The following is a 14,906-nucleotide window of genomic DNA, read 5'->3' as shown; positions in this document are numbered from 1 at the left end:
ATCTGAATTTCACCCTGGTGCCTTTATGACTGTGGCTGGTGCCTTGATACCTGCATGGTTTGGGGAGTAGGATGAGAGTAGGTAGCAGGGAAAGGAGAAGGAGCTGTCTTTGTGATAGATGGGATCATGACTATGACTTTTGTTCGTAATGTGCTGTGCCAGTGATGAAAATGCATGGGCGTGTATTTCCCTCATCTCATTTTGTGGTAAAGTCACACACCATAAAGACTACTAGTCCACAAAGCAGAGTCTCTCATAAAAAAGTGGATAGCGAAGGGGAAATACAGAATTATTTAAGCTGTCCCCTTCCAATCTTTATTTTGTAAGTTATTACTGATCTGTACACTTTCTGAGAATTGACATGGAAATTAATACTAGATTTGTATTCTGAGATCCCATGGGAAATAAGCCTAGAATAAAATTATCCTGTCTTTATTATGCCTTGTAAAATTATGTGTAAGAGTAAATCCTGTTTGTTTAAATTTGAGTATGTGTGTGACCTCATGGTCAATAATAATTCATGCCTTAATTTCCCCATTTCTGTGTAATCCCACATTTGGTGCTATAGAAAGTGTCTGTGGTGATCACACTCTTTGATTACTATAATACAGCAAATGAATGTTAATAGGTACACTTATTACCATGATGAATCCATTAGAACATATATTTGAGTAGTCTCTATTCCTTTAAAACAAATTTGGGTTCATTTGTGAGAGAGTGAGAGATAGTTTTAGGGAGATGTTTTGATTTTTTGTTTTTTAAATGTTTATTTATTTATTTTGAGAGACAGAGCAAGTGTGCTTGCGTGGGGGAGGGGCAGAAAGAAGGAGAAAGAGAATCCTAAGCAGGCTCTGCACTGTCAGGGCTTGATGCAGGGCTCAATCTCATGAACAGTGAGATAGTGACCTGATCTGAAACCAAGAGCTGGACGCTTAACCAACTGAGCCTCCCAGGCATCCTAAGGGAGATGTTTTTAACTGTTATTTGTCATAGAAACTCACCATCTGGTAGTAGCATGCATGTAAAATGGTAGGGATTAGGGCCGGTAGGTAGGGTTACTAGGGATACACTGATTCAAAATACTTATTTTGCAACTTTATGTCTGATACATAGGGTGATCGATAAATATTTGAATTATTTTGCCTTGATGCCTATATGAATATGCTATTTAATTTTAGGGAAAGACATTTAAAGGATTAAAAAGTAGTGTTTTTAGGGGCGCCTGGGTGGCTCAGTCGGTTAAGTGTCTGACTTTGGCTCAGATCTGATCTTGCTGTTGGTGAGTTCGAGTCCCGCATTGGGCTCTGTGCTGGTAGCTTAGAACCTGGAGCCCACTTCGGATTCTGTGTCTCCCTCTCTCTCTCTGTGACCATCTCCTGCTCACATTCTGTGTCTTTCTCTCTCTCAAAAATAAATAAAAACATTTAAAAAAGTAGTGTTTTTGAAGGGTTATACATTGTTGTGATATATTTTCAAGTAAATTCTCAAGTATAGAATATTTGTTCCTTAATATATGAGACTGTCATATTTTGGATGTTTTGCTCATCAGTGACATTGTCTGCATCCACTTATTGGTTATATTTCTAATTTTTCTTGAATGTAAATAATGTCTTTTAAAAAGTAATAACACCAGCATTTGCCAGATCACAAAGTGGTTAGTTTCCAGTAGTTTGTATAAGAGCTGACGGTTGGCACTGGAATTCAACTGTACTTCATCTGAATTGGTTTCCATAGTTTACAAGTAGTTGCAGGGAGCATACACTATACCCAGTTCTCTGCTTTCACACAGACTGTCTTACCAGAGACTTGCAGGTTTGAAGGATACATTTATAGGGACATATTATAGTCCCTTTTGTGCTGAGTCAATTTTATGCTCTTGAAAGGAGTAGTGTTAGGATTTCTGTAAGCATGGTTTGATGTGTGTCTTTCGAATCTTGTTAATGACCTGCTGCCCTTTGATTTAGACAAAAATCGGGCCCTGCAGGCCGCAGAGCGTTTACAAGCCAAGCTGCGAGAACGCGGGGATGTAGCGAATGAAGACAAACTAAGCCTTTTAAAGTCAGTCTTGCAGAGCCCGCTCTTCAGTCAGATTCTGAACCTTCAGACTTCAGTACAGCAGCTGAAAGACCAGGTAAGACACGATGCTCCTGAAACAGGCATTCATGGCAAGGATCTCGTGAAAGTCTTGTGTTTTTCTAAAAAGCTGATTTTTGAATGTGTTAATGAATAGTTAATGAAGTCATTTAAACCTCCAAATGAGACATTCAGATTCACTGTGACTTTTCACCCCCCCTAGTTATTTTTGTAATGGTTGTTGCTGTATATTGTAGATGATATGACATTGTGTTGAAAGCTGTGTGGATGCTGAAGTGTGAGTCCTTACAGGAGAAGGGGATGATAAAAATAAGTGTAGGGTAGATGGCCATAGACTTGGTTTCCCTTCCCATTAAGACTTTTTGTTCACCTGATCCTGTGTCTTCAGATTCAGACATTCAGCACGCTTATGAGATTTCAGATAAGCCTGGATTTGCATGTGTAATCATGTGTGTGAGGAAGGGAAATCACCTCTATTTTGACAGTAAAAGAAATAATTACATTGTCATCAGTTAGAGGAATTGCAATTCTCACTTCTTATAAGAGTGTAAGTAGCAATTGCTTCAATGACAGCATCAGATGGTGATAAACATTAGAACTTCTAAATGTAACACTGTTTTTTTTCTGTAAAAATTAAGAGCTTTAAAATTTCCTAGCATTTATATTAAAATCGAAACATTGCAATGACAGAATGGGCACTCAAGTTAGATGTTCTTTAAACTTAATTTAATAATTACTTCTCAGGGTTTTTTTTTTTTAATTAATTTATTTTTTTTCAACGTTTATTTATTTTTGGGACAGAGAGAGACAGAGCATGAACGGGGGAGGGGCAGAGAGAGAGGGAGACACAGAATCGGAAACAGGCTCCAGGCTCTGAGCCATCAGCCCAGAGCCCGACGCGGGGCTCGAACTCCCGGACCGCGAGATCGTGACCTGGCTGAAGTCGGACGCTGAACCGACTGCGCCACCCAGGCGCCCCAACTTCTCAGGTTTTTTAACAAAATGTTTTTAAAATGGTTTTTATCCAGGGGCGCCTGGGTGGCGCAGTCGGTTCAGCGTCCGACTTCAGCCAGGTCACGATCTCGCGGTCCGGGAGTTCGAGCCCCGCGTCGGGCTCTGGGCTGATGGCTCAGAGCCTGGAGCCTGTTTCCGATTCTGTGTCTCCCTCTCTCTCTGCCCCTCCCCCGTTCATGCTCTGTCTCTCTCTGTCCCAAAAATAAATAAACGTTGAAAAAAAAATTTTTAAATGGTTTTTATCCTTACATCGTTTCAAGTCAATCTCCTCATGCTTTCAACCTAAGTTAATTTTCATTCTGATGGTTTTAGCATTAATTGAATTACTATGGATGGATTGCTAACAGATATTTTACCTTTTATTCAAAGGTTAAAAATGAAATTTGGAGACTAGTTTCATAGTTCAGTGAAAGAATAGCTCTAGCTAAAAACAAATGTGCCAGATGCAAAAAGAACAAATAGTAGCAATAGGGAAGGAATTTATTTAATGTCACATCACTTCTTAATCTAGATATTTTGGTAGCAGAAGGAAAGAAAAGAAAGAAAGAAAGAATTTTAAAAAATAGTCTTCTCTAGTGAATGTCTGCTTAGTGATTTTAAAAGTCATGATCATGATTTAAGAAAAAGGTGTGTTTTATTATATGTAGTTCTTTTTTTTTTTTTTGCAAGTTATTGTAAAGATTGGTTTTAGATACTCCATTTCAGAATGAATGGGCAAGAGTTTAGAGAGATCAGTGTCCTGAATAGAAGTGTAATTATGATGAGGACGATTATCTGGTTTTTCAGAGACAGTGAAGAAGTTGAACAGGTATCTTCTCCCCCTATTATATTATATGAAAATATGAATAGAATGAGAGGAAATGTTGAAACAAAAAGTACTAGTGTGTTAGGAAATACCACTAATCCAGTGAGATAACTGGAAATATCCCTGCTAGCTCCAAAAGGAGGGCAGAAATGGCTCTGCTTCTTGACCCTGTTCTACCATCTCCAAATAGAAGTTGGATACGGGCTCCGAAACTTTGGGTCCCGCGTGATTCAGCTGAAATCTCCCTGGAAACCCTTGAGCAAAATATTATCAAGCCAGACAGTCTGCGACTAAAGAGAGTGTGATCTTGTTCATTAGTGATAGATGTGGATATATTTCAAGACTCAGTACGTTGTGAGGTTTGGAAATTCTATGGGCATGTCTCACGTGCCTTTGGACTTTTGGCTAGGTGGTCTCTTCAAATACTGAAAGGGACCCAGGAAACGAACTGGCCCATACCCTGCTTATTTCAACTACTTAGTGAGGTGTAGTTACTTGCTTGTAAGGGCAGAGCCAGAACTAGAACTCGGTTTTCTTGGCTCCTGAGGTACAGTCTTCTCCCTTTGTTTTTATTCTGCGGCCTGTCTCACATCTTTTTTTCCCCGCAAGGGTAGGGTAGAAACTTGGCCCCTGTAAGTTAAGAGTTTAATTTTGGCAAATACCATTGATTTCTCTCACAGTTTTTGTGACTCCTCACTTCATTCTTCATTCTGACTAACTCAATTTCATGTGTTTGTGGAACCAGTGTTTTTCTTACATGAGTAGAGTAAATTTTAAAACCTTGTATTGTTTTCCATTTTAAAGTTTAAACATAAATATTATAGGCTTCATCATGCTAGAATTAAATTTTCTATGTAGTTTACCCACTGCTAATTTATAAATAATTGTTATTTAATATTAATGAACCTAGGAGTTAAATTTGTGCTTTTAAACCAGTAGCTACACCAGTCTGACTGCTGGCTAGCTTTTACTTATCATCTTCCACCTGCATTATGTTTTAGATGTATAGTTTTATGTGCACAACAGGTACAAGTTATTGTCTCCATCTTTTTTAGTATTACCAAAAAATTTGACTCCTTCAACTTTACTCCACCATCATTTCTCCTACCTTTTAGAAAGCGAAAGGAGTGAATAATTGAAAAGCCCGAGGTATGTGCAGCATATTGGAGAACATGATCATATTGTTGCGTTAATGACAGATGCTGACATGCCATGTTGAATTAAGCCAACTATTTGTTCCCCTCAGATCCTTCTCATTACTTCTATTCAATAATGTGTAATTTTTCCAATTTGCTTCTTCAGTATTAAGACTGCCCTTAGAAATCAAACTGTTTCCCTTTGGCAAATTAAACACTTGACAGGTGTGTAACTGAGAGGGCAAAAAAGCCATGCCCTGAAGGGATGTGCTATTTAAATATTGTCAAAAATATTAACAGGTCTGAGAGCATAATTGATGCCTCTGTTTAACTCTGCCACATTGTGTATTGTTCTAACCGCCAGCTAAAAGGATGTGTGCTATTAAACCTGAATAATCTCTAATAGCTCCAGTTCTTTTCCTATTGCATGATTCCTGTTTAAGTGAAGAGAAGGAAGAAAAAGAGCTGTGACTGTGTGTCAGTGATCTGTCAGATGCAAATTCTCAAGTAGTGTCCTCACTGTCACCTAGTCATCACAGCTAATCACTGCAGGGCTCACCGCGTATTCACGACAGAAATCCAGCTATTGTGGGGGAAATAAACACGTTCGCAGTTTAATAATAGAAACTTGTCAGCCATGAGGGTGTTGGATTTGCATATTTATTCTGTGATGTTTCTCCAGTCCAGTAGAGGTGGATACTGCTTTCCTGATTAATTAATTGCCTTGCCTGATGAGCTGACCATAGACATGAAATTAAATGTCTTTTTGCCCAGAGTTATTGTATAAAAACTGTGAATTAAAATTATTACTTTCAGTGGAAATTTAGGACTAGTAGCTTGAAATCGGCATTGCTGCGATTTTGTTTTTTTTAAGCTATGGCAGCGAAGACCAAAAAATGATGTGGATAATTCAGGTTACAAATGCCGTTGATACAGGGAAACAAGCCTCAGGGCACAGCATATTCTGGAGGTTTCTCCATGTCTATGATTTCCAGCTTTTTTTGGAGTATGATATTCTGTTATTTTGCTGTTGTTTTTGTTGTTTGATATTTCAAGGCTCCTTGTTCTTCACCTTTTTTCCAGAAAAGTATTGGCTTATATACATATCATCTAAATGCATAAAGTGTATATATACACACACAAAATGAAGCCAGGATTTTTCTAAGTTTTTCTTTGGAAACTTTATGACATGTCTTGAAATAATTGGACAGGTAGAATCATGTTGAAGATTATTGTTCAATGTTGATTAGAATAATTGGATCCTTTTTTATTTGAAATATAGTCTTCATGGTATAAAAATTTTGTCTTGTATTTCCGTGTTCTTAAATTTTACCTATTCACATTCACAGAAAATAATTTGGAACAACTCTCATGGCAAAATGTATTGACTAATGGGTGATTGATTCAAAGGTAAATCTAAATAAAGACCAAATATAAACATCAGAGAACTAGATATTCCAACGACCTTGGTTTACTCAAGTTGAGTATTATTTAATTTCCATTTCCCAGGAGCAAAGGCAGCAATAACAATTGTATACATATAAAGAGAGAGCTGGAGGGTTATATATTGCTCAGTGTGAGACATCAATCTGTGAGCCAGATTTTCCTTGGCAATTGGAGGGTTATCTCATGGATGCTTTTATAGAAGACTTATAATCATTTAGTAATAAAGCCGATAAAAATACAATGAATAAATAAGATGAAGGTTCTCATTATATAGAGGGGGGAAGAACATACATGCATTTTATGTAACTAAATGAGAAAGTGAGAGGTATAAGAAGAAGGAATTATTAACTTTGACTTTGAAAGAAAACTTTGCATTGGAGGGAACATGTAAGACAGATCTGAAAAGTGAGTAGGAGTTTTCTGCAGTGATAGGGGAAATTATTTCAGGTAGAGGAAACAGTGTTTACAAGGGAATAGAGGAGTTGTTCTCAAGTGAAGGTGATTTCACATTCTCTCTCTCTCTAGGGGTTGTATAGCAATATGTGGAGACATTTTTGACTATTGTAACTTGGGGGTGGTTGGGGCATGCTACTGGCATGTAAGTGGACAGACATCAGGGATATTGTTAAACATTGCTCAAACGCATAGCACAGCTTCCTAAAACAAAGAATTGCTGGGTTTGTAATATGTGTAATGCTGAGGTTGAGACCTTGATACAGAATCAGCTAGAGATGTATGTTCTCAGGGCAGTAGCCTATGTGTGGGCTCTTGGCAAGGGAGGAAACTCTGGAGCCAGATTGTGAAGGATTTACTAAGTGGGCTTTTTTCGCTTTTTTGGGGAGGGTCGTATGTGTGTTTATCATCTTTTCTCTTTTGCACTCAGCATTCTGTATCAAACGTCATTGGATCAAGTTGAAAAATTGTATCAATTTCTAACACTTCTTTAAATACGATATTCAGCCATCATATATTTTGTTTCTCCACATTTTAAAAATTATAGCAAAAACATGTAACAGAATTAAGGTAAATTTAAAGTAAAGTTTTTACTGACATTTTGATAAATAAGACCTTCAGTTACAATCGTAAAATGCATAAACTGTTCAAAGAAATGCTTCTTTCATCTTTCTAAGAATGCAGTACGTTAAGAGCACACACTACGAATATAGTGTCCCATCCTAATTTGGTGATGGCTCTTCTGCTAAAATGTACTGCATTCTATGAATTTTTTTTCTGATGCTCTGTCTTAAAAGAGGGTATGTTTTAGAGAATCTGGAGAAATAAGTAGTCAGTATATATTTCACAGTATCCCTTTCAAATATCCGATGTAAGGGGGTGTTGGCTAAAACACAAGTATTCAGGGGCATGCCTGAGGAGTTACTATTCTGTGGGTACTCATTTGTAAGACTGCTAACTCAGGTTCATGGCCAGCCTGTTAAGGTATGTTGCTTTTAAGCAGTGGCATCAGCAGCACTGGTAATTTCTTACAATTATATTTTTTAGATTGGTGGAAAGACGAGAATTTTGATAACTGGGCATTTTGTAATCAGAAAGATACAGTTTTGTAGGATTCATGGAAAAGAGCAGAAATGCCTGTGTTTCTTCAGCTTTTTATTGCTTACATAAATGGTAAAAGCATCACCCCTCTCTCTACGGTTTCTAATTTGAGACTGAAATGGAGACGATTCGTCTGCAGTCTTGGTATCAGTAAAGGGAATAACTGCTGTCTCCCAAGAATGTCTGGGTTAAGTTATGACTTGGTGGTGGCGGGGGAGGAAATACAGAGAGAAAGAAAATATGCCTTGACCCCATTAACAGGAATTATCTAAAAGTGGAATGGAATTCTTCCAAGTTGGTGTTGCTTGTGAAAATGAAAAAATATTTTTCTTACCCCTGAAATGGTTTTACTTTCATGATAGAGCGTTGCAGCATTGCAGCTGCCTAACAGGAAAGTATCTGTTTCTTGAGACTTCACCATACATTATCTAGGGGAAGTTAAAAGAGAAGGAGTGAGTCTTATGTTTTTACATTTACCATAGAGTTTATTTACTGTGGGAATTTCAAATACTTTATTTTTGGTACAATAACAGCTTTTAAATGTTTGTTCCTTTAACCAAAAGTTTGTAAATATAGAGCCTTTGAGGGACTAAAATTCTTGTTTTATCCTGGGCAAGAAGGCACTGTTCAAGCTTTTTATACAGTGCTGGATTAAAATGCAACACCATCTTGCTATTGGGTATGCATGTGTATCTAAAACAGCAAATGGTGCTAATTGTATGGTGTTTTTGTGACAAAGTTAAATGGTCTTTGGAGAAGAGGGAAAAAATGTGAAATTTACTGGGTGTAACCTAAATGAGTTTTTTAACCCAGGAATTTACGAACAAGAGAGGTTGATCTACATCTGAAGCTATAACCAAAACAACCACCACTGCCTTTAGGAAGCCCTCCACTGCTGTGGACTTTGTCTCATTTAACTAGTCCTTCAGCTCTGTGAGGTATGTATTATCCCCATCGTGTCCAGGAGGAAATTGGGGCTGAGACAGGTGATGTAGCTTAGTCTGGACCACACGATTAGTCTTTGGTAGATTTAGAGGAAGAATGTAAGTCCCTCTGACCCTGAAGCCAGAGTGCTTTTTTATTTTAATTTACACTGTTCCTAAACTCTTAGTTCTCTTCCATAAAGGAACAAATAGGTTAGAAAAACAGTTATTAGCATTACTAAAGAGAAATGCACTTAATGTTTAGTAAATTCACGTTCATGAAGATTGGCCATTTCCCTTAAATTCTCCCCCAGATTTTAATCAGAGGACCTTTTACATACAAAACAGAATTTTCATTCTGCTTTCTAAAATATTCTAGATTTTAAAGTAGATGAACTAGGTGGGATAATAGTGGGATGGAGAGGCCATGTGACAAAGTGACATCAGCTTCCTGTGCCCATTTCCATATATTTATACTTGTCTGTAAGGTTTTATTTTTCTCTAAGCAGACTGTGAACTGTGAATCAGTTTTATTTGTCTTCTGGAAAAGTGGGACTGATAGAAAAAACACTACAAACATTCTAACATGTTGTTCGTCTGAGTTTTCAATTTCTAAATTTCTATTTGTCCTGGCATTTAAAATATATTAATTTACTGATTTTTGATACCTTCACCCCTTTAATGTAGAAAGTTATAGCATACTTTGATAAGAATATTACTTTTGGTCAAGCTACATTCCTTAAATTTTTTTCCCTTGGAACTTTTGCTAAGAAAGCACAGAAGTGTTGAGATTTAAATAAAGAAAAGACATTCTGCAAATACACATCAACACACATGCCTAGACCGTGGTGTGTATGCTGCATTCCACTTGCCATTTGTTCTCACCAAGCATAAAAAGGAGTTGTAGAATTAAGTGCATTTCAGATTTGTTTGGAGACCATTTATTGCTTTTTGGGATAAAACCATGTCATGTTCATCTTTGACTGCTTTGTGCCTAATACATTTCACCCAAGGTCAATAAATGATTGCTTGATTAAGGAATATGTAAATATTCATGAAAATTCAGAATTGTTATACATCAGTGATTATCTTTCCTTGCCAGAGAGAACTAATCTTTAATATAAATAAACTAGCCAAGTAACTGAAGTTACTTTGAAGACCTTGTATTTTTCTTACTAGCCATATTGGAAAGATGCACCACTTTTCACCGTCAACATCATAGCAATTAACAGCTATGAAATTCTTACTGTGTGCCACAACTGTTCCAAGTACCCGTTTTGTAATTACAACAATGCTGTAAAGTGGTAGATACTAGGAGATAGATGGAGTAGATAATGTTACCTTTCTTCTTTAAGGGATAGGGAAATGGAGGCACAGGGAGGTTGAGTGGTGAAGCTAGTATTTTGTTTTGTTTTTTAAATATTTACTTTTGAGAGAGAGAGAGAGAGAGAGAGAGAGAGAGAGAAAGAGGGAGACAGAGAATTCCAAGGAGACTCTGTGCTGTCAGCACAGAACATGGTTCCATGGTTCATGGAACTTATGAACCATGAGATCATGACCTGAGCCGAAACCAAGAGTTGGACATTTAACTGCTGAGCCATCCAGGTGCCTGAACCTAACTTTTCTTTAAATGGTAAGCTTAAAATTTCTGTAAAAATTTTATTTACATAAATACAATTAAATAAATAAATTAAATAAATAAATAAATAAATAAATGCAATTTATTTGTATAAAATTTACAACAATAATGAAAAAAAGTTTAAAACTGTTCTAAACTGACTATTTTAAGCTCAGTTTCTATTGCAATCTTTACTCAAGTATTCATATATATTTTAGGAAAATGGGTCGAGGGGAAGAACTTGAATCTTTTCATCTATGAGTATTTCTAAAGATTTGAGTGAAATTTAGACTTTTAAAAAATTAGTTTATAAATACACATGGAGCCCCCTGCTTTATGATGCCTCAGCCTGACATTTTAGTGCCGTATGCCTTGTATATTGATTCTACTTAGTATCTTTCGTGGTGTAGTTTTAAAAATAAATCAAATTTTCATAGATGCAGCTCTGAATGAAGACTGAAACGTTATAAAATAGCATAACTTGCCGTGTGGCCATTCATTTAACTTAACAACATCACCTAAGTTGTATAAAGGTACAAAGTTTACCATTTTGTTACTTGATCTTGTCATTTAATGGCCTATAACAATACACATTACTTTAGGTAGATTTTTGATGATTTATATATATCTTTCTAAATATCAAAAGGGAGAAGACAAGAAGAGTCGTAGGTACTCTTTAATTCATTTTTTTCTTTGTGTTTCATCTTGGGTTTCCTGGTTGATCATTTATCCTTTTTATATAGCACATGGGAATTTTAAGACAAATGTGCCCCTGAAACTTTGTACTTGTATCCACATAGAGGCAGATGCAGAAAATTTACATTTTGATTACTCAGAATGACTGCCTGAATGTTCTTGGGTTAAGGGATTATTTTCTAAATTCAATAACCTTATATTTTAAATTTGTCAGCCAATGATCATCAATGGCTACATTAAGAATATCTGTAAATTCTCATCCACTATCTGCCTTGCTATTCAAGAACTCATAGCTATGAAAAGAAAGTTGTCTATCTCAGTAGGTGGGTTAACTATGCCTGGCAGAGTAATTTTATAGGATATCTAACATATTAGTGATTATGCAAAGCATTTTGTATGTTTAATTTCTGTCCTGTTACCTAGAGCCCAATGTCTTGGACATTTGAGGTATTCAGTAAGTATTTGAATGACTGAAGAGAAATTTTCATAGAAAACATGAAATTATGCTGATTCCATCAGAAAATACCACCCCCCCCATACCATCTTATAATTTGCTGCTCCATTTTGTATCTTCTTTAGTTCAGAAGCTATGAGGTACTTTATGTCCAAAATAGTCTCGTCACATTAAGCTAATCCCCGTTGAACATGCAACTCAATTTCTTTAATTAGCTTTAAAAATAAGGATCATTAAATCAGAGTGCCACCATCAATTACTGTGCAAGGGTTTGCCTGTTCAATAATGCATCAGAGTTGTGCTCTAATCAGTATTTCACTGAAAGATTTATGGAAAAGGAGGCCTCCCCTGGTTCCAAACTTGAAATGCAGTTCTATTATGTGTAAAAATTTTTTTTTCCTCTGATTGCTACCATTTTAGGTGCTGTATTTCATTGAATACTCTTGGTATCCTGTCTGTCTTTGCATTTCATGTTTGGGATCAGTTCCAGAGAGTGTTTTACAGCAGTTTTGTAAGTTCACAAGAAAATAAGCACTTTTCTTCCTCTGCAAGAAGAAAAGACAAGGCGCAGATTAAAAACAACAGTCTGCATTTCTATGAGGTGCACCTGTTATGGCAGATTCCCCAGAGTGCCTTATTTCTTATTTCTCATTACATTAAGGAGTAACAAACAAACAGAAATTAGGAAATTGGACTAGCAATATTTGTTTATAAATTTGTTTAAAGTTTACCAAAACTAGGACTGCAAAAGCAGTGGTCATTTTCTTACTTAATTCAAGATAATGTATATATTTTAGCTTTTAAGTGATAGAAATATCCATCAAATTATATAAGCATTTGGGTCACTCTATTCTCTTTGCTATTCTAGCATTCAGAATAAGTCAAAATAACAGGACCATAAACAGGTTTTGATAATCTGTATAAAAATGCTTTAGGAAATTTGGTTTGGTCCTAAGCAATCCCTTTTCTAGACAATTATACGAGTACTTCTGGAAAGATTGATGCTAGCCATTAAAACAGAGTTAATAATATTAACTTCATCTTCAGTTAACAACCCAGAATAGATGGAGCATAAGAAGTCAATATTTCAATATTTCGTAGCAGATTAGTTAAGTGAATCTACATATTTGAGAATATTCTATTTTGTTAAACTTGAGAGCATAGATCATATTTTTATGATCAAAATATTTAAGACATTGATATTTTCAAGTATTTTTGGATTGACATTAGTTTTACAGGATAGGTATTGTTGAAAACAATTATAATTTTGAAACCTCATGTTGTGTCAACCTTGTATCAGGGTAGATCAGAATACTTCAGTATAAAAACATTAGATAGCATAATGATTATTTTTTCTTCTTGTAATTTGCTGTGCAATTAAATGATTACAAGTTGCAAAAATTCATGATCTTTGAGGAAGAAATATCTACATATGCTACAGAGGTTAAAACACACGTGCTGAGGATTCATCTTGACTTGAGCACTTGTTGAAGGATTTCTTCTGTAGATGGGAATTAGCCAGTGGAATCCGCATCAAGCCTGCAGAGGGCCATCCATCACAGTAATGGTCTTGGCTTCGTCTTCAGATACCTAGTTTCTGTGTTCTCTTTCATTTAAGGTGAGTGCCTGGTAATTGAACTTTAAATTCCGAGTTTCTGTCAGGAGTTTTAGCTTAATAACACGGAGGTTGTTCAAACCACCTTCTTTCTTTCAGAGAAGTAGGTTTTTTGTTGTTGTTGTTGTTGTTGTTGTTGTTGTTGTTGTTGTTTTACTAGTCATTGGAGTGCCCCAAGTTCTTAGCACTTACCTACCTTGCAAACTTAAAAAAAAATTCGAATTAACATAAAGTCAAGGGCAAAACTATATAGCTCATGGGTATTTTATAAATGGAATGTACACATAAAACTCTTCACCTAAGTCAAAGTATAGAAAGTTACTAAAACTCCATCATACTCTGTGTCCCCTCAGTCAGTCCCCATCCTCTACCCCAAAAGAATCACTATTTTTTTTCCAGGCTGCGTGAGATAAAATTGACATGTAACTGCATAAGTCTAAGATATGCAAAGGGATATTTGATACATATGTGTGTTGTGAAGTGATTACCAAAAATGAGGCTAGTTAACACATCTGTAACCTCAGTAATAACCTTTTTTTGTGTATGATGAAAACATTTAAGATCTACTCACTTCACCACTTTCAAATATACCATAGAGTACTGTTAACTGTAGTGACCACAGTGTACATTAGATCCCCAGAACTTACTTACTTATAACTGGAAGTTTGTACCCTTTGATCAGCATCTCCCCATTTTCCCTGCCCCTGGCAACTACCAGTCTTCTCTCTGATTATGTGAGTTTGGCTCATTTAGATTTCTCATGGAAGTCAGATCATATACTATTTTGACTTTTATCCCATGAATAAGTATTTGAATTTTACGTAAATACAATATGAGTATACATGCTTTGTTCCTGGCTCTTTCTTCACTTTGTGTCTGTTATATTCCTTCATGTTGTTATATGTAGCTGTAATTCTTTTCCATTTTTCATTGCATGAATGTACTAGAATATATCTGTACTTTCTTCTGTTGATTGTAATTTTTTTCCAGTTTTTTGCTATTACAAACAAAACTGCCATAAACATTCTAACACATGTCCTTTGATCTTCATAAGTGTACATTTCTCTTGGATGTTTACTTATGAGTGAAATTTCTGGGCCTTAAGGTATTTTTTTCAGCATTTGTAGATTCTGCCAAATTGTTTTCCAAAGAGTAGGTCTACGTTCTCACTGTAATGTAAGAAAATTCTCGTTCCGCCTCATTGCTGGTACTGTCAGCTTTAAATTTCTCTTTTTCCATTTCTAGCCACTGTAGGGGGTATGTTGTAGTATCATGTGATGATTAATGATATTGAGCACCTTTGTATATGCTTATTGATCATTTTGATATCCTCCTTGGTGGAGTTCTGTTTAAGTCTTTTGCCAGTTTTTCTATTGGTTTGTGAGTCTTATTGATTTACAATAGTTTGTTGTTGTTTTGGTTTTTTTTTTGTTTTGTTTTGTTTTTTGGTTTCCTGAGTACAACTTCTTTGTTGGATATTTGTATTGCAACTGTTTTTTTCTGCTTGTGTCTTGCCTTTTGACTTTCTTAGTTATATGTTTTGATGACAAG

General features: G+C 36.0%; 1 protein-coding gene across 20 annotated transcripts in view; it reads left to right on the top strand.

The window, feature by feature from the left end:
• Positions 1 to 14,906, top strand: part of MPDZ (multiple PDZ domain crumbs cell polarity complex component) — a 162,605-nt gene that overhangs the window by 29,441 nt on the left and 118,258 nt on the right. For all 20 annotated transcript variants that reach the window (XM_043566176.1, XM_043566183.1, XM_043566172.1 and 17 more), the window contains exon 3: positions 1,965 to 2,131. In XM_043566176.1, the coding sequence (XP_043422111.1) occupies positions 1,965 to 2,131 (167 nt within the window). The remainder of the gene's footprint in view (positions 1 to 1,964; positions 2,132 to 14,906) is intronic.

Source organism: Prionailurus bengalensis, chromosome D4 (genome assembly GCF_016509475.1).
Source record: "Prionailurus bengalensis isolate Pbe53 chromosome D4, Fcat_Pben_1.1_paternal_pri, whole genome shotgun sequence".
Lineage (NCBI taxonomy): Eukaryota > Metazoa > Chordata > Mammalia > Carnivora > Felidae > Prionailurus > Prionailurus bengalensis.
The sequence above is the reverse complement of the archived record's forward strand: the minus strand, read 5'-3'. Positions and strand labels throughout refer to the sequence as shown.